At 47.6% G+C, this 19989-nt stretch overlaps 2 protein-coding genes across 2 annotated transcripts; both read left to right on the top strand.

Moving 5' to 3' along the window:
- Positions 1–7375: 7375 nt before the first annotated feature.
- Positions 7376–8445, top strand: LOC116355387 (protein kinase C-like 1; the record flags this gene model as incomplete). The annotated part of the gene is made up of 3 exons (XM_031798827.1): positions 7376–7490; positions 7574–7737; positions 7933–8445. Coding segments are annotated over exons 2-3 (645 nt in total), but the record flags the coding sequence as incomplete, so codon positions are not given.
- A 2093-nt stretch (positions 8446–10538) lies between these two features.
- LOC109866045 (NACHT, LRR and PYD domains-containing protein 12) lies at positions 10539–17978 on the top strand. The gene is made up of 9 exons (XM_020454599.2): positions 10539–11059; positions 11217–11381; positions 11490–11567; positions 11882–13664; positions 13761–13934; positions 14076–14249; positions 14411–14584; positions 14667–14713; positions 14852–17978. The coding sequence occupies exons 1-9, from the start codon at positions 10789–10791 to the stop codon at positions 15379–15381; spliced, it is 3396 nt and encodes a 1131-aa protein (XP_020310188.1). The 5' UTR covers positions 10539–10788; the 3' UTR covers positions 15382–17978.
- The last annotated feature ends 2011 nt before the right edge of the window (positions 17979–19989 follow it).

Below are 19989 nucleotides of genomic sequence, written 5' to 3'. Positions count from 1 at the left end.
GCCACAAGACTGTTAGCACGTTGAGCTAAAGCCAAACCACTAGGCTATTCATCAGTGTAGCTCACTGAACCATCTCTTCTAAACTTGTGTGTGTCCGTATTATTTCGTCACGCAGAGACTGTCTGATTGACCATATTAGGTGTGGTATCCAGCACACACACACACACACACACACACACACACACACACACACACACACACACACACACACACACACACACACACACACACACACACACACACACACACACACACACACACACACACACACACACACACACACACACACACACACACACACACACACACACACACACACACACACACACACATACACAATACCTATTCGGCGCAGGAGGCAGGCTGCGCGGCTGATGCGTTTCGCGCATTCCCTGAAGCTTGCGCTCACATAGTGAAATGGATGAGAGCGATAGGGAGAGAGGAAAACGAGAGAGCGATTTAGGGGATCGATAGCCTGCCACTGGTTATCTCTGTTAGCCGTGGGACCCACCGGACAAGCAGACTGACATCCCGGGTAAAAAGGAGAACCAGCGCTCAGAAGCTGTTTAGGCTACAGAGCGCGAGCTGCTGATGTCTTGGTCTTCCCCGCCCGTGACCGGGTCAGAAGCTGTTCTAACGGAGTCTACGATCAGATGATCAGGACCGGAGCCGTTCTCTGTGATTCCTCATCAGGGTTTATTCCTCTCCTCCCGCCACCGAGACCTCTTCCTTATTCTTTCCGCTGACGATAACCCTCCTTATATCTACCATCTGCACAGAACGGACTGTAAGCAAACACAGAAGGCACCGACTGTCGCCTGTCAGTAACCGATCTGGTTCTGCGCGATCAGGTTCGGTGCCGGACTGTGTCCTATAGACTATTAGGGACGAAGAGGGGTGTTTTTAACATTACCGCGTGTGTGTGTGTATATATCTGTGACCATGTGTACATTTCTGAGTGGTTGAATGGATTATTGGAATGTAGGATCACCCATCTAATATGGTGAGTAGTTAGAACTAACAGACTTACAGACAGACCGCCTGCACACACACCACCATGCCAGTGTTCCATGTGTGTGAGGCGGTGGATTTGAAGCCCACCCCCTGGGCACTCCGCCATGCGGGGGGAAGAACTCTTCCTCATTCCTCCTGGAACCCTACCTCACCCTCAACCTGGACCAGACGCACCTGGGACAGACCTGCACCGAGAACAGGATCATCTCTCTCTCGCCTCCAGGACCGGGCAGCTTTGGTGGCACACTTTTGCTCCAGACCAACACTAACACACCTGAACTATGCTCTTCAGTTTAGGGCCAGTTGATTAATAGAAAAATGTACCTATTTATTTCAATAAAGCACATTTAATTTAATTTGAGATAGGGAGGGGGTGGACAAAGGGAGGGAGAGGAGGGAGGTAGAGAAAGGGAGCGAGAAAGAGAGCGAGAGGGGGAGGGAGAGAATGGGAGAGAGAGAAAGGGAGGGGGTGAAAGGGAGAGAGAGAGGGAGAGAAGGGGAGAGACAGAAAGGGAGAGAGAGAGGGAGAGAAGGGGAGAGAGAGAAGTTGCTGGACTGGAGGGAGAGGAAGAAGGAAAGAGAGATGATGATAGAAAGGGGTGAGCTGTGTATGTGAACTGTCAGTGTGTGTGTGTGTGTGTGTGTGTGTGTGTGTGTGTGTGTGTGTGTGTGTGTGTGTGTGTGTGTGTGTGTGTGTGTGTGTGTGTGTGAACTGTCAGTGTGTGTGTGTGTGTGTGTGTGTGAGTGTGTGTGTGTGTGAACTGTCAGTGTGTGTGTGTGTGTGTGTGAACTGTCAGTGTGTGTGTGTGTGTGTGTGTGTGAGTGTGTGTGTGTGTGTGTGTGTGTGTGTGTGTGTGAACTGTCAGTGTGTGTGTGTGTGTGTGTGAACTGTCAGTGTGTGTGTGTGTGTCAGTGTGTGTGTGCGTGTGTGTGTGTGTGTGCATCATCTCTCTTCATCACACCTTTTGTTACTGCTGTGTATCCTCCTATAATTCTCCTGCCTCTATTCCACAATTCTCGCCTCTTCACTCCCGTTACCGTACTTAACGTAGTTGTTGAGCTTTTATCTGCTCTCTTTCCAGTGTTTTGGATCTACTCTGAAAATATAATTTACCAAGCTACCAATTACGTCACACAAATTACTTCACACCTGCTTCTATCTATAGCTAGAGGACTTCTGATATCTCCAGGAGGATAGTACATTTTGTTTTAGTCAGTTTTTTTTCTAGCTAGGGCTATCTACTGTATCCATTTCCTGCAGTCAAATGATCAAACCACCCTCTAGTGGCCTCATGGTTGCAATGCTATTCATCTTTTTCATAATTAATATACATTCTTTCCACCTCTTTGCCTCTTTTGACCTCACCCTTTTCCAGTCCCCTTCCACTCACAAGGCAGCAATACGCTTGACCTCATCTTTAACGCCCCTCCAGATCACTACTCCTTTTCTGCCTCCCTCTCCTCCAACCATACCCACTCAGCCCCTATCCAGATGGTAATGCACCGTCGTAATCTCTCTCTCTCTCTCTCTCTCTCTCTCTCTCTCTCTGTCTCTCTCTCTCTCTCTCTGTCTGTCTCCGTCTCTCTCTCTCTCACTACTCTCTCCTCTTCTCTCCTATCAGCTGTCCCTTCTGTTAGATCATTCTGTCTCCTGATGCTGCCTCTCCTCCCCTATCCTATCACCCTTCTCCCTCCTGACTCCTGATTCTACCTCTCCTCCCCTATCCTATCACCCTCCTCCCTCCTGACTCCTGATGCTGCCTCTCCTCCCCTATCCTATCACCCTTCTCCCTCTTGACTCCTGCTCCCTCTCCTCCCCTATCCTATCACCCTTCTCCCTCCTGACTCCTGATGCTGCCTCTCCTCCCCTATCCTATCACCCTTCTCCCTCCTGACTCCTGGTGCTGCCTCTCCTCCCCTATCCTATCACCCTCCTCCCTCCTGACTCCTGGTGCTGCCTCTCCTCCCCTATCCTATCACCCTTCTCCCTCCTGACTCCTGATGCTGCCTCTCCTCCCCTATCCTATCACCCTTCTCCCTCCTGACTCCTGATGCTGCCTCTCCTCCCCTATCCTATCACCCTTCTCCCTCCTGACTCCTAATGCTGCCTCTCCTCCCCTATCCTATCACCCTCCTGACTCCTGATGCTGCCTCTCCTCCCCTATCCTATCACCCTCCTGACTCCTGATGCTACCTCTCCTCTCCTCCCCTATCCTATCACCCTTCTCCCTCCTGACTCCTGATGCTGCCTCTCCTCCCCTATCCTATCACCCTCCTGACTCCTGATGCTGCCTCTCCTCCCCTATCCTATCACCCTCCTGACTCCTAATGCTGCCTCTCCTCCCCTATCCTATCACCCTCCCGACTCCTGATGCTACCTCTCCTCCCCTATCCTATCACCCTCCTGACTCCTGATGCTGCCTCTCCTCCCCTATCCTATCACCCTCCTGACTCCTGATGCTGCCTCTCCTCCCCTATCCTATCACCCTCCTGACTCCTGATGCTGCCTCTCCTCCCCTATCCTATCACCCTCCTGACTCCTGATGCTGCCTCTCCTCCCCTATCCTATCTCCCTCCTGACTCCTGATGCTGCCTCTCCTCCCCTATCCTATCACCCTCCTGACTCCTGATGCTACCTCTCCTCCCCTATCCTATCACCCTCCTGACTCCTGATGCTGCCTCTCCTCCCCTATCCTATCTCCCTCCTGACTCCTGATGCTGCCTCTCCTCCCCTATCCTATCACCCTCCTGACTCCTGATGCTGCCTCTCCTCCCCTATCCTATCACCCTCCTGACTCCTGATGCTGCCTCTCCTCCCCTATCCTATCACCCTCCTGACTCCTGATGCTGACTCTCCTCCCCTATCCTATCTCCCTCCTGACTCCTGATGCTGCCTCTCCTCCCCTATCCTATCACCCTTCTCCCTCCTGACTCCTGATGCTGCCTCTCCTCCCCTATCCTATCTCCCTCCTGACTCCTGATGCTGCCTCTCCTCCCCTATCCTATCTCCCTCCTGACTCCTGATGCTGCCTCTCCTCCCCTATCCTATCTCCCTCCTGACTCCTGATGCTGCCTCTCCTCCCCTATCCTATCACCCTCCTGACTCCTGATGCTGCCTCTCCTCCCCTATCCTATCTCCCTCCTGACTCCTGATGCTGCCTCTCCTCTCCTCCCCTATCCTATCTCCCTCCTGACTCCTGATGCTGCCTCTCCTCCCCTATCCTATCACCCTCCTGACTCCTGATGCTGCCTCTCCTCCCCTATCCTATCTCCCTCCTGACTCCTGATGATGCCTCTCCTCCCCTATCCTATCACCCCTCCTGACTCCTGATGCTGCCTCTCCTCCCCTATCCTATCACCCTCCTGACTCCTGATGCTGCCTCTCCTCCCCTATCCTATCACCCTCCTGACTCCTGATGCTGCCTCTCCTCCCCTATCCTATCACCCTCCTGACTCCTGATGCTGCCTCTCCTCCCCTATCCTATCTCCCTCCTGACTCCTGATGCTGCCTCTCCTCCCCTATCCTATCACCCTCCTGACTCCTGATGCTACCTCTCCTCCCCTATCCTATCACCCTCCTGACTCCTGATGCTGCCTCTCCTCCCCTATCCTATCTCCCTCCTGACTCCTGATGCTGCCTCTCCTCCCCTATCCTATCACCCTCCTGACTCCTGATGCTGCCTCTCCTCCCCTATCCTATCACCCTCCTGACTCCTGATGCTGCCTCTCCTCCCCTATCCTATCACCCTCCTGACTCCTGATGCTGCCTCTCCTCCCCTATCCTATCTCCCTCCTGACTCCTGATGCTGCCTCTCCTCCCCTATCCTATCACCCTTCTCCCTCCTGACTCCTGATGCTGCCTCTCCTCCCCTATCCTATCTCCCTCCTGACTCCTGATGCTGCCTCTCCTCCCCTATCCTATCTCCCTCCTGACTCCTGATGCTGCCTCTCCTCCCCTATCCTATCTCCCTCCTGACTCCTGATGCTGCCTCTCCTCCCCTATCCTATCTCCCTCCTGACTCCTGATGCTGCCTCTCCTCCCCTATCCTATCACCCTCCTGACTCCTGATGCTGCCTCTCCTCCCCTATCCTATCTCCCTCCTGACTCCTGATGCTGCCTCTCCTCTCCTCCCCTATCCTATCTCCCTCCTGACTCCTGATGCTGCCTCTCCTCCCCTATCCTATCTCCCTCCTGACTCCTGATGCTGCCTCTCCTCCCCTATCCTATCTCCCTCCTGACTCCTGATGCTGCCTCTCCTCCCCTATCCTATCTCCCTCCTGACTCCTGATGCTGCCTCTCCTCCCCTATCCTATCTCCCTCCTGACTCCTGATGCTGCCTCTCCTCCCCTATCCTATCACCCTCCTGACTCCTGATGCTGCCTCTCCTCCCCTATCCTATCTCCCTCCTGACTCCTGATGCTGCCTCTCCTCTCCTCCCCTATCCTATCTCCCTCCTGACTCCTGATGCTGCCTCTCCTCCCCTATCCTATCACCCTCCTGACTCCTGATGCTGCCTCTCCTCCCCTATCCTATCTCCTCCTGACTCCTGATGATGCCTCTCCTCCCCCTATCCTATCACCCTCCTGACTCCTGATGCTGCCTCTCCTCCCCTATCCTATCACCCTCCTGACTCCTGATGCTGCCTCTCCTCCCCTATCCTATCTCCCTCCTGACTCCTGATGCTGCCTCTCCTCCCCTATCCTATCTCCCTCCTGACTCCTGATGCTGCCTCTCCTCTCCTCCCCTATCCTATCTCCCTCCTGACTCCTGATGCTGCCTCTCCTCCCCTATCCTATCACCCTCCTGACTCCTGATGCTGCCTCTCCTCCCCTATCCTATCTCCCTCCTGACTCCTGATGATGCCTCTCCTCCCCTATCCTATCACCCTCCTGACTCCTGATGCTGCCTCTCCTCCCCTATCCTATCACCCTCCTGACTCCTGATGCTGCCTCTCCTCCCCTATCCTATCTCCCTCCTGACTCCTGATGCTGCCTCTCCTCCCCTATCCTATCTCCCTCCTGACTCCTGATGCTGCCTCTCCTCCCCTATCCTATCTCCCTCCTGACTCCTGATGCTGCCTCTCCTCCCCTATCCTATCTCCCTCCTGACTCCTGATGCTGCCTCTCCTCCCCTATCCTATCTCCCTCCTGACTCCTGATGCTGCCTCTCCTCCCCTATCCTATCTCCCTCCTGACTCCTGATGCTGCCTCTCCTCCCCTATCCTATCACCCTCCTGACTCCTGATGCTGCCTCTCCTCCCCTATCCTATCTCCCTCCTGACTCCTGATGCTGCCTCTCCTCCCCTATCCTATCTCCCTCCTGACTCCTGATGCTGCCTCTCCTCCCCTATCCTATCACCCTCCTGACTCCTGATGCTGCCTCTCCTCCCCTATCCTATCTCCCTCCTGACTCCTGATGCTGCCTCTCCTCCCCTATCCTATCTCCCTCCTGACTCCTGATGCTGCCTCTCCTCCCCTATCCTATCACCCTCCTGACTCCTGATGCTGCCTCTCCTCCCCTATCCTATCTCCCTCCTGACTCCTGATGCTGCCTCTCCTCCCCTATCCTATCACCCTCCTGACTCCTGATGCTGCCTCTCCTCCCCTATCCTATCACCCTCCTGACTCCTGATGCTGCCTCTCCTCCCCTATCCTATCTCCCTCCTGACTCCTGATGCTGCCTCTCCTCCCCTATCCTATCACCCTCCTGCTCCTTGGCTGAGTAACTCATTGCGAGCTTACAGAATGGGGCTGCGAGCAGCTGCCAAACTCTCTCGATTATTTATTAACTAGGCAAGTCAGTTAAGAACAAATTCTTAGGAACAGCCTAGGAACAGTGGGTTAACTGCCTGTTCAGGGGCAGAACGACAGATTTGAACCTTGTCAGCTCGGGGGTTTGAACTTGCAAAATCGCCAAAGTCCTGGCTGAAATGGGAGTCACTCCTGAAAAGATTTCCACTAGTGCACAGTGCAGGAAAAAGGTTCACCCACACACAAGCAAGCTTTTCTGTCCTCGTGGGGATCTAACATTTACAACCCTTCAATATCCTATTTTCCCTAAAACCTAACCTTAACGCCAAATCCTAACCCCAATTCTAACCCTTACCCTACACCTAACCCTATGCTTAAAAAAGCCTTTTTCCCCATGAGGGGGAACTTTCCCTGTTTTACTCCCTTGTGGGGATATTTGGGGATTTCAGGTCCCCACAAGGATAGAAGAACAAGTAGACACACACACACACACACACACACACACACACACACACACACACACACACACACACACACACACACACACACACACACACACACACACACACACACACACACACACACACACACACACACAGAAGATGGCGAAGATGACAGTGATGATGGAGCTTTTCTTTCCTCTCTCTAGTTACCACCAGGGATAGACTCCCAGTCCCCTTCAGAATTCTCAGACGAGCTTCCCCCCACCTCCCCATCACAGCACGGTAACACACAAACACACACACATGGTCACAAACACACTCGAAGTCACACAGCTGTCTGACTTTCTTCATGTGTGTCTGTGCAGAGCAGGATGAGTAGGAGCGGCTACAACGTGGGATGTCGTTAGACATGCGAGGCTCTTCCTCCTCCTCCGGTTCCTCCTCTACCTCGCGGGACAACGGAGCAGCGAAGAGGACTCTCAAAGACTTCAGCTTCATCAAGGTCTTGGGGAAAGGAAGCTTTGGAAAGGTGAGGAGAAGGAGGGGGGAGGGAAAGAGCTGATGGTCGTGAGGAGGGGTAAAGTATCTCTCTCTTCCTCTCTCTTTCTAACTCTGCCTCCCTCCCTCCTTCAGGTGATGTTAGCAGAGCTGAAAGGCAGTGAGGAGGTGTAAAGTATCTCTCTCTTCCTCTCTCTCTCTAACTCTGCCTCCCTCCCTCCTTCAGGTGATGTTAGCAGAGCTGAAAGGCAGTGAGGAGGTGTTTGCAGTGAAGGTGTTGAAGAAGGATGTGATCCAGCAGGATGACGATGTGGACTGCACCCTGACAGAGAAACGCATCCTGGCCCTAGCTAGGAAACACCCCTACCTCTGCCAGCTCTACTGCTGCTTCCAGACCCGGGTACACACTACACACACCCCTACCTCTGCCAGCTCTACTGCTGCTTCCAGACCCGGGTACACACTACATACACACACACACCCCTACCTCTGCCAGCTCTACTGCTGCTTTCAGACCCGGGTACACACTACACACACACTACACACACCCCTACCTCTGCCAGCTCGACTGCTGCTTCCAGACCCGGGTACACACTACATACACACACACACCCCTACCTCTGCCAGCTCTACTGTTGCTTTCAGACCTGGGTACACACTACACACACCCCTACCTCTGCCAGTTCGACTGCTGCTTTCAGACCCGGGCACACACTACACACACACTACACACACACTACACACCACACACACACACACACACACACACACACACACACACACACACACACACACACACACACACACACACACACACACACACACACACACACACACACACACTCTAACCATCTCCTCCCCAGGACCGTCTGTTCTTTGTGATGGAGTACGTGAACGGAGGAGACCTGATGTTTCAGATCCAACACTCCAGGAAGTTTGACGAGGCTCGCTTCTACGCCGCTGAAGTTACTTCCGCACTCATGTTCCTGTGGTTAGGGTCATATACAGGTAACCTCTGCCCTCTAACCACAGTCCACATGTTCCTGTGGTTAGGGTCATATACAGGTAACCTCTGCCCTCTAACCACAGTCCACATGTTCCTGCACCGCAATGGGGTCATATACAGGTAACCTCTGCCCTCTAAACACCTCTCTCTCTCTCTCTTTCCCTTTCTCTCAGGGATCTGAAGTTAGATAACATATTGTTGGATGCAGAGGGCCACTGTAAGCTAGCAGACTTTGGCATGTGTAAGGAGGGCATCATCAATGGAGTCACCACAACCACATTCTATGGCACGCCTGATTACATAGCGCCTGAGGTGAGCTGAGCTGGTGGTACTCTACTTTCTGTCCCCTAAGATTTATCTAAACTGCCCCTCGTGTCTGACGTGTGATGGCATTTGTTAAGGGAATTTTTTATCAATAATGACTAATTATGTATACATTTCAATCAGGACTGACTAATCAGAATACTATTATCTTACTGTATATGTACTAATCAGAATACTATTATCTTACTGTATATGTACTAATCAGAATACTATTATGTTACTGTATATGTACTAATCAGAATACTATTATGTTACTGTATATGTATGAATTTTCTTTTTAATCCTAGTACTGAATATAATGTGTGTAAATATAATCAAGAATTAGAACAATGACTGTCTGTACAATGGTAGAAATGAATGAACTCATAGCCAGACTGGCTAGAAGGCTTATCTACACCAGCTGTCCTAAGCTCAAGTCATATATCATCTTAATAGGGGAAGACGATGTGAGAACCATACAGCCTTTGTATTAGAGCGGAGATGGCACGGTTTGGTACTGAAACTAATGACGTCATTTTCAGTTTATAACCTGTGGTAAAATGTGTAAGGAGCAGTACTCTCGTGAATAAAAGCTGGGTCATACAAATCCTTATGAATTGACAGAGTGTTTAATTTTAATTGGGTGTTAAAAGGAATTTAATTCCTACAACAGCATTGCAGTGTTTTTAGATCCTCGGATGATAGAGATAACGAGTGTCTGTCTGTCTCTCTGTCTGTTTACAATAAACACTCAACTGTCAACACAAAACGACCTCTCCCATTTTCTCTAACTGAGAGTGCTTGTGCACATGCGTGTGTGTTAGTGTTGTCGATGTGTGTGTGCGTGCGTGTGTGTTAGTGTTGTCGATGTGCGTGCGTGTGTGCGTGTGTGCGTTTAAAGGTGCTGTGCAGTGGTCTTGAATTCCATATAGAAATCCTTTAATAACATCACTTATCAACCAGTCTTTGTGCAAACCACAATATGGAACAAATGCATCATTTGTCATTTTCTCTCGCAAATAGCACTTTAATTGTATAAAAATGAATTGTGCACAAATAATGACATTTTTGGGGTTACAACAGTTGCACTAACCTCAGGTACTCTCAGAGTAAGAGTACCACATGATGTGCTCCATTCTGCCAGAGCAGCCAGAAGTCAGAGGGGGCTCTGAGTGCATGTGAGAACATGAAGACTCACATTTTAACAAGACATGGTCCAGTGTGATGAAATCACTGTGTGTCAGCGCGCAGACACCAACCAAACATCAAACCACAGAAAAGACAGCTTCCTGTTTTGATGTGCAGCATGCCACAAAGCAGATCACACAGGAAACTGCTGCTTCACTAGCTGGCACTATATGACAGAGTTATAACAGATAGAAAGAAATGAGATAGAGAGAGTGACAGAGAGACAGAGACAGAGAGAGACAGAGAGAGAGAGAGAGAGAGAGAGAGAGAGAGAAAGAGCGACAGAGAGACAGAGAGAGACAGAGAGAGAGAGAGAGAGAGAGAGAGACAGAGAGACAGAGAGAGACAGAGAGAGAGAGAGAGAGAGAGAGAGAGAGAGAGAGACAGAGAGAGAGAGAGAGAGAGAGAGACAGAGAGAGAGAGTGAGGAAAATGCAGTGATAGACATTTTGGAAGCTAGATCGAGAAATAGTTTGGCAGATGACCTCTGTCTATACATACACAAAGCTCACATTTGTAACATGTCAGTGTCTGACGGAGGATTTTGGTTTGATTTGATTCTTTCTGTAACTTTCGGTGACCTGAGATGGCGACATCTGTTCCTGACCTGCTACTGGCTATTCTAGAGGAGCTGGTAGGAAAAGATCTGAAGACATTTCACTGGTACCTGGCTCAGAGTGTACCAGATGGCTTTCCTCTCATCCCCAAGGGCCATCTGGAGAACGCTGACAGGCAGGACACCGTGGATACGATGGTGAAAACCTACGGCCACGATGTAGCTATGAAGATCTCACTGGAGATCCTGAGGAAGATGAACCAGAAGGACATCAGCAAGACGTTAACAGTGGATCAGCAAGGTGGATATACCATACTCACACCTACACTGCTTAGTATTACTTGAGAAAACAAATACACAGAAAAAAAATCACTTGGAGTTGACAGAAAACTATATAAAATATTATGTATGAAATATATATTTTTAATTCTTTAAATGTTCTCTCTCTCCATTTGTAGAGGCTGAGGTTGAGGTAGCAGCTGCCTCAATTCGGGTTCCAGACTCTCCTGTCTACATCACTTGTACAGCTCAGACTGGCGGCCATGTTGTGGCCCCTTCGCTCTCCGGCTGCCATATCGGTGGTCCAGTTCACTTCAACATCAGAGTCAACTCATTAGACGAAGGTAAGTCACCTACATACTCAACACTGGACGGAATGTTGTAGTTCTCAAAATAAATCACCTTGTGTAAATGTGTAAAACTACTCTCTGTCCCTCTCCCCTTACCCCCAGATCCCATAGTTCCATCTCAAGCTTCACCTGCTCATTGTACCATGTTTCCACCTGAACCTGTGAATACAGAAGACAATGGTAATACTGATAGAAGGGGTGTGTGGCTGTGTTACTGTAGATCTGTAGATCTGTATAGAGATGGTTGTTCGGCAGTGGTAAGAACAAGGAGACGCTTTGGAACCGAAGTTGTTTTGGAAAAAGAAGAACCACAGCATGGCAGCGTTGTCTAGTATCCTGTAGTTTACAGAGATTCAAATTAAACAACCCTTAGTCTTCATTATTATACTGCAGTCTCTAAACAGTTTCAGTTTTTAGGATAATCCACAGAACCGTCTATTTAACATTCACATGAACTTTTGTATACCGTGTTTGTCCCTTGTTTATTTTACCAGATGAACGAATCGAGAGTTGTCAAAAGAAACTCAAACACAATCTGCACAGTAGGTTCGTCAGTGTGTTTGAGGGACTGGCCAGCCACGGGAACAGAAAACTTCTCAACCAGATCTACACAGAGCTCTACATCACAGAGGCTGGAAGTACAGAGGTCAATAGTGAACATGAGGTGAGACAGATTGAGACGGCATCCAGAAGAACAGCCATACAAGAAACACCAATCCAATGCAACGACATCTTTCAGCCCTTCCTTGATCAATCCATCAGAACTGTGCTGACGAAGGGAGTCGCTGGCATCGGGAAAACCGTCTCAGTGCAGAAGTTCATTCTGGACTGGGCAGATGGAAAAGCCAATCAAAATCTCCAGTTGATATTCCCTCTTTCATTTCGAGAGCTGAATTTGGTCAGAAAGAAAAGATGCAGTTTGATCGAACTTCTCAATGGCTTTTTTACGGAAACAAAAGAAACCGAGATATCAAACTACGACAATTATCAGGTGCTGTTTGTCTTTGATGGTCTGGATGAGTGTCGACTTCCTCTAGACTTCCAGAACAATGACATTCTGTTTAAAATAACTGAGTCAACCTCAGTGGATGTGCTGCTAACGAACCTCATCAAGGGGAATCTGCTTCCCTCCGCTCAACTTTGGGTAACCACCCGACCTGCAGCAGCCAATCAAATCCCTCCTGAGTGTGTTGACAAGGTGACAGAGGTAAGAGGGTTCAATGACCCACAGAAGGAAGAGTACTTCAGAAATAGAATCAGCGATGAGAACCTGGCCAGCAGAATCATCACACACATAAAGACATCAAGAAGTCTCTACATCATGTGCCACATTCCCGTCTTCTGTTGGATCTCGGCCATTGTTCTGGAGAGAAAGCTGGAGAAAGCAGGGAGTGGAGAGATGCCAAAGACCCTGACTCAGATGTACTCACACTTCCTGGCTTTTCAGGAGAAAGACATGGATCTCAGGCTTCAGGGAAGAGGAACACCTGACCCTGACTGGATGAGAAAGAGCATCATGTCCCTGGGAAAACTGGCTTTCCAACAACTGGAGAAAGGCAACCTGATCTTCTATGAGGAAGACCTGAGAGAGTGTGGCATACACATCGGACAGGCATCGGTGTACTCAGGAGTGTGTACTGAGATCTTCAGTGAGGAACTGACCTTATGCCAGGGAAAGGTGTTCTGCTTTGTTCATCTCAGTATTCAGGAGTTTCTGGCTGCCTTGTATGTGTTTCTCACATTCATCAACGACAACGTGAATCTATTAGCCAAACAGCAATCATTTCTGAGACGTTTTCCATTCGGAAATTCATCCTCAACCAGCTTCTACAAAGCAGCAGTTGACAAGGCCTTACAGAGTGAGAATGGACACCTGGACCTATTCCTTCGCTTCCTTCTGGGCCTCTCACTGGAGTCCAATCAGATTCTCCTACGAGGCTTGCTAACTCAGAAAACAAGTAGATCACAGACCAACAAGGAATCAGTCAAGTACGTGAAGGAGAAGATCAAGGAGAATCCCTCACCAGAGAGATGCATCAATCTGTTCCACTGTCTGAATGAACTGCATGACCATTCTCTAGTGGAGGAGATCCAAAGCTACCTGGGCTCAGGAACTCTCTCTAGGGCCAAACTCTCACCGGCACAGTGGTCAGCTCTGGTCTTTGTGTTGATGACTTCAGAAGAGGAGCTGGATGAGTTTGAACTGAAGAAATACTCCAGATCAGAGGAGGGTCTTCTGAGACTGCTGCCAGTGGTCAAAGCCTCCAGAACAGCCCTGTGAGTACAACATCAGAAATCATCAGACATACACACTCTTCTCGCTCTGTCTGTTTAGTCAGGTAAAGACTTGTGTTTATGTATTCTATTTCCTAGATTGAATCGATGCAAACTCACAGAGAGATGCTGTGAAGCGTTGGCCTCAGCACTCAGCTCACACTCCTCACACCAGAGAGAGCTGGACCTGAGTCACAACGACCTACAGGATTCAGGAGTGAAGCTTCTCTCTGCTGGACTGGCAAGTCCACAGTGTAAACTGGAAAGGTTAAGGTCAGCATTTCTGTGGTTTTACAACATGATCATTATTTTCACAATTAATGTAAAATCTGTGTTGTCTAGTATATTTTAGGAAAGCATCGATGTTTGTTTGTTATGTATGTCCCCTATTCATTTGATATATTTTCATTCTAGACTGAGGCGATGCAAACTCACAGAAAGATGCTGTGAAGCGTTGGCCTCAGCTCTCAGCTCAAACTCTTCACACATGAGAGAGCTGGACCTGAGTGACAACAACCTGCAGGATTCAGGAGTCATGCTGCTCTCGGCAGGACTGGGCAGTCCGCACTGTAAACTGGAGGTTGTAAGGTGAGGGATTTCTAAACAATGTGGTTATACGGGTAAAAAACAAGTATATACATGTAATATATGTATAATATAATAATAATATTCATTTTAATATTGATAATATATATTCACCACTTTTAGAGGCAGCTAAATGTAAAAGGATTTTCTCTTTTTGTTTAAAGGTTGTCACTTTGTAGTGTCACAGAGGAAGGCTGTGCTTTGCTAGCCTCCTCTCTCAACTCCAACCCCTCACACCTTAGAGAGCTGGACTTGAGCTATAATTACCCAGGAGACTCGGGAGTGAAGCTTCTCTCTGCTGTACTGGAAGATCCACACTGTAAACTTGAGAAACTTAGGTAACAATGAATTTGGAAAACAAGGCTATTAACAGTTTGGGATTGAGTGAATCACAGCCCTGTTTTACTGCCTCTCTGACAGTGTGGAGTGCTGTGCTGAGTTCAGGATCAGACCAGGACCACAGAGATGTGAGTATGTACATTTTGTGTGTGTGTGTGTGTGTGTGTGTGTGTGTGTGTGTGTGTGTGTGTGTGTGTGTGTGTGTGTGTGTGTGTGTGTGTGTGTGTGTGTGTGTTACTTTACTATGAGTTTCATAATTTTTTCAGATGCCTGTGAACTCACACTGGACCCAAACACAGCACACAAAGAGCTCTCGCTGTCTGAGGAGAACAGGAAGGTGACGCGAGGGAAAGAGCAGCCGTTTCCTGATCACCCAGAGAGATTTGACTACTGGAGGCAGGTGCTGTGTCGGGAAGGTCTGGATGGGTGCTGCTATTGGGAGGCAGAGTGTAGTGGGAGGGCCCTGATGGGAGTATCTTACAGAGGGATCAGCAGGAGAGGAGAGGGACATGACTGCTGGTTGGGACGAAACGCTGTGTCCTGGAGTCTGAACTGCTCTAATGACAGTTACACAGCCTGGCACAACGACAAGAGCACTGGCATAACCACCCCCTCTCTCTCTAACAGAGTAGGAGTGTATCTGGACTGGCCGGCCGGCACTCTGTCCTTCTACAGTGTCTCCTCTAACACACTGACCCACCTGCACACGTTCCACTCCACGTTCACTGAGCCCCTCTATCCAGGGTTTAGGCTAGGCTGGGTGGACTCGTCCGTGTCCTTGTGTCAGGTAGAATAGGCTCCCTGGAGAAACACCTGAGATTTCAGGGAGATTTACACTCATGTATTTGTGTGTAACATAGTTTAGAAAGGGATTATATTAAAGGGATCTTTTACAGTTGCTACATCTATTTTTAGACTCTTAAATGAGTTATATATACCCAATGATTATTGAAGATTATAAACCGGGTGGTTCGAGCACTGAATGCTGATTGGCAGAAAGCCATTGTTTATCAGACTGTAAACCACAGGTATGACAGAAAAATACTTGTTTACTGTTCTAATTACATTGGTACCAAGTTTATAATACCAATAAGGCACCCGCGGGTCTGTGGTATATGACGCAACTCCTCGTTGGTAACAAGTTTATAATACCAATAAGGCACCCTCGGGCCTGTGGTATATGACGCAACTCCTCGTTGGTAACAAGTTTATAATACCAATAAGGCACCCGCGGGTCTGTGGTATATGACGCAACTCCTCGTTGGTAACAAGTTTATAATACCAATAAGGCACCCTCGGGCCTGTGGTATATGACGCAACTCCTCGTTGGTAACAAGTTTATAATACCAATAAGGCACCCTCGGGCCTGTGGTATATGACGCAACTCCTCGTTGGTAACAAGTTTATAATACCAATAAGGCACCCTCGGGCCTGTGGTATATGACGCAACTCCTCGTTGGTAACAAGTTTATAATACCAATAAGGCACCCTCGGGCCTGTGGTATATGACGCAACTCCTCGTTGGTAACAAGTTTATAATACCAATAAGGCACCCTCGGGCCTGTGGTATATGACGCAACTCCTCGTTGGTAACAAGTTTATAATACCAATAAGGCACCCGCGGGTCTGTGGTATATGACGCAACTCCTCGTTGGTAACAAGTTTATAATACCAATAAGGCACCCTCGGGCCTGTGGTATATGACGCAACTCCTCGTTGGTAACAAGTTTATAATACCAATAAGGCACCCGCGGGTCTGTGGTATATGACGCAACTCCTCGTTGGTAACAAGTTTATAATACCAATAAGGCACCCTCGGGCCTGTGGTATATGACGCAACTCCTCGTTGGTAACAAGTTTATAATACCAATAAGGCACCCTCGGGCCTGTGGTATATGACGCAACTCCTCGTTGCGTCGTGCTTTAAAACAGCCCATAGCCATGTAATATTGGCCATATACCACACCTCCTCAGGCCGTATTGCTTAACTATAACTTATAGATAGATGCCTCATGAGCTTTCTTCAACTGACGGAAACCAAGAATATGAGCTTGTTTTACTCCTTTGTTTGTGAACAATGCAAATGTAAACAAACACTGTCCCCTATTAGAACATGAGTAACAAAAAAAAAAGTAAAGTATGGTGCAGTTATTAATTACACTTTGGATGGTGTATCAATACACCCAGTCACTACAAAGATACAGGTTATCATGTTATCATGAGGACAATGGGGATTTTAAAACAGTGGCTGTGATAGAAGAAAACTGAGGATGGATCAACAAGGTAGTTACTCCACAATACTAACCTAAATGACAGAGTGAAAAGAAGGAAGCCTGAACAGAATAAAAACATACCAAAACATGCATCCTGTTTGCAATAAGGAACTAAAGTAATACTGCAAAAAAAAGGGAAATAAAATATGTTTTTGTCCTGAATACAAAGAGGTATGTTTTGGGCAAATCCAACACGACACATCACTGAGTACCACTCTTCATACTTTCAAGCATGGTGGTGGCTGCATCATGTTATGGGTCTGCTTGTAAACGTCAATGACTAGGGAGTTTTTTAAATAAAAAGAAACAGAATAGAGCAAAGCACAGACAAAATCCTAGAGGAAAACATGGTTAAATCGACATGAGAATCTACGGTAAGACTTGAAAATGGCTGTCTAGCACTATATGGTACCATCCAGGTGTGCAAAGCTCTTAAAGACATGAGAAACATGAGCAATGGGCCAAGAAACACGAGCAATGGACTTTAGACCAGTGGAAATCTAAACCATTTAACAATCAATGTTATGTTTGGAGTATCTGTTATAAGTACTGTATCTAAGAAAGTGAATTTAAGTAGGACCCTCCGGTTAGTCTCTTCATATCATCGTCTACCACACTGCTTTCATCACAACTCTGGGATCATCGACACGGCCGACTAGCTGTCCTCAGAAGTCCACTCTTCCAGAACGAGTCAAAGAAAAACAGACAACTAAGAAGGAAATTGTGACCTTTTGTGGACTATCGGAGACTTACACCTGAGAACGAAGGAGAAGGCCACCCGAAATAAGGCCCAATTGAACCCTCCTCACCAAGCGGAACCCACGAAGGCCTGGGTCCAACAGAGATCCCCGACGATCCCTGGAAGTAAATACATGTATTACTTCTTACCCGTAAGAGGGCCAGTTCGGGGCAAGGTATTAGGGTTACTGTAAGTGTAGTTCCCAAATGTATCCAAGTGTTGCTTCTCTCTCTCTTTAACTCTACATCTGGTGTAACAAGTATCATAGTGTTAGTCTGCTTGGGACTTGTCGTTGTATTAAGTTTCTAATCAATAACCTATACCGTGTGTGTGTATCCTATGTTATAATTGAGTTTGTTAGTAAATAAATAATCAAATCAATTTGTGTGGTACGGAATGATTAGTAAGACTCGGGTTTGTGCTGATTCACGAAGTCTGCGACGTTCAGAATGAGACTGATATGAGGAAATTATTAATTAGTGACTGTTATATCTTTATTTCGTTGAGTTAATTCGGGATACAGTAACTCGTTAAACAAATTTTCCCGTGGTGCCCCAAATTCCTAATGAGTTATTTGTTACAGGATTTATTTACTCTAATAACAGTTAAACATAGTAGGTAATTCTTTGATGAATAACAGTCATCACTTTCATGATAGTCACAAAATATCAAAAGGATGTTTGTTCTGAAGTGTATCTCCTATATCTGATAGATATAAGAACGATCAGGAAACATTTGTTTTTACATGTATTCAACCCTATATTTTTGGCATTAAACTGTCTCCATTATATACTTCCATTCACTTATTCAACTGGTACCAGGGGACCTTCAGATGAGTCTTGAGGCCTGTGAGCAAAACAACCGACCTGTACATGTTCGTGAGGGTCTCACCTTTGAAAAGAGGGGTCATATATCCAAAGGGTCATAGCCCAAACAGTTGGGAACCTAATGACAGAAGTAGGCAGGTAACACCATTGTGTTCGTGAGTCTCATCTTACCATAGAGGAGTCATAATAGTTTTGACGGCCAAACCGTTCGGACGCTACAGACGATTTTACAAGGGGACCGGTTTTCGGGATGTCTCATGGTCTGACAAAGACTATAGCTCTTTCACCTTTCACAGAAGATGTGGGAGTGCGACGGGCGGATTGACAGATTTTTTATAGGGATTTCTGTATTATACTAATTCGATTTCCCCAGGGGTGCGGACATCAACCTTTTTTATTTAAGGCTAAAAAGAACATAGGGTGGTTGGTCAGGATGGATGGGTGTATAACGTGAATATGAGTTTGATTCTCAACATGGACAACTTTAGCATTTGAGCTAAATAGCAACTACTTACTATTTTTACCTATTTTGGAATACTTAGCATGTTAGCTAACCCTAACCCTGTTAGCTAATTTGTGAGAGAAATAAGCTTTTGTGCATATGGAACATTTCTGTGATCTTTTATTTTAGCTCATGAAACATGGGACTAACACTTCATATGTTGGGTTTATATTCTTGTTCAGTGTAAGACAAGAAATCGGTCATTCATTTTGATGTTTTTGCACAGGAAATCTAGTCACGCAATTTTACATCAAAGATGTTTGGTGCAGTTTTTATCAATGAAAAGATGTGCATGAAAACAAGTCGTCTCTGGTTTACCTCCCCTTTTCTCCCCAATTTCATGGTATCCTATTGTTAGTAATTACTATCTTGTCTCATCGCTACAACTCCCATATGGGCTCGAGAGAGACGAAGATCGAAAGCCTTGCGTCCTCCGAAACACAACCCAACCAAGCCGGTCGCGGCCGGCTGCGACAGAGCCTGGTGGCATAGCTAGTGCTGCGATGCAAAGCACAAGACCACTGCGCCACTTTAGACTTTCCCTACTTTTGACCAATCACCGACGAAGGGGCTTATTCGGCTACCGACTTCAACAAAACAAAATGTTTAAGCTGGGAAGCATGCTGACGCATCTAGAGTCTACTGTAATCGTAGTACCAAACAAGCTATACGTACAGGGATGGGAGGAGCATGGAATTGTGATTCAACAATAACTTTATTAAGGAGTCCAGGAGGCAATGACAAATACAAAACCAAAGAAAAGGGAAACTTAAAATCGCAGTCAGAAAGAAGGGCCATTCAATAGAGACGGGTTGAGGGTAGAGGGCAACACAAAATCAGTGGTAAAGACAAGAAAATAAACACAATCAGAAATTAAAATTATTCAGTGTGCACCTATCAGCAGACCCCTCTTTTCTTCTGTAGAGAAATTCACCATGATCTGCCTTCAGAAACACACATCCACCTTCACTCACCCCCCCCCCCCTAAAAACAGGAGTGCTTTTGAACCAAGCGTGTGTGTGAGAGAGTGGCAGCGACTGATTTGGACCAACAAACCACAGCA

This window comes from Oncorhynchus kisutch, linkage group LG20 (genome assembly GCF_002021735.2).
Source record: "Oncorhynchus kisutch isolate 150728-3 linkage group LG20, Okis_V2, whole genome shotgun sequence".
Classification (NCBI taxonomy): Eukaryota; Metazoa; Chordata; class Actinopteri; order Salmoniformes; family Salmonidae; genus Oncorhynchus; species Oncorhynchus kisutch.
The sequence above is the reverse complement of the archived record's forward strand: the minus strand, read 5'-3'. Positions and strand labels throughout refer to the sequence as shown.

Excerpts from the sequence above, each read along its gene's own strand:
- LOC109866045 (XM_020454599.2), top strand. The coding sequence starts at position 10,789 with ATGGCGACATCTGTTCCTGACCTGCTACTGGCTATTCTAGAGGAGCTG. Across the intron at positions 11,382-11,489 it reads AGTCAACTCATTAGACGAAG|ATCCCATAGTTCCATCTCAA; the intron begins GTAAGTCACCTA and ends CCTTACCCCCAG. Across the intron at positions 13,935-14,075 it reads TGTAAACTGGAAAGGTTAAG|ACTGAGGCGATGCAAACTCA; the intron begins GTCAGCATTTCT and ends TTTTCATTCTAG.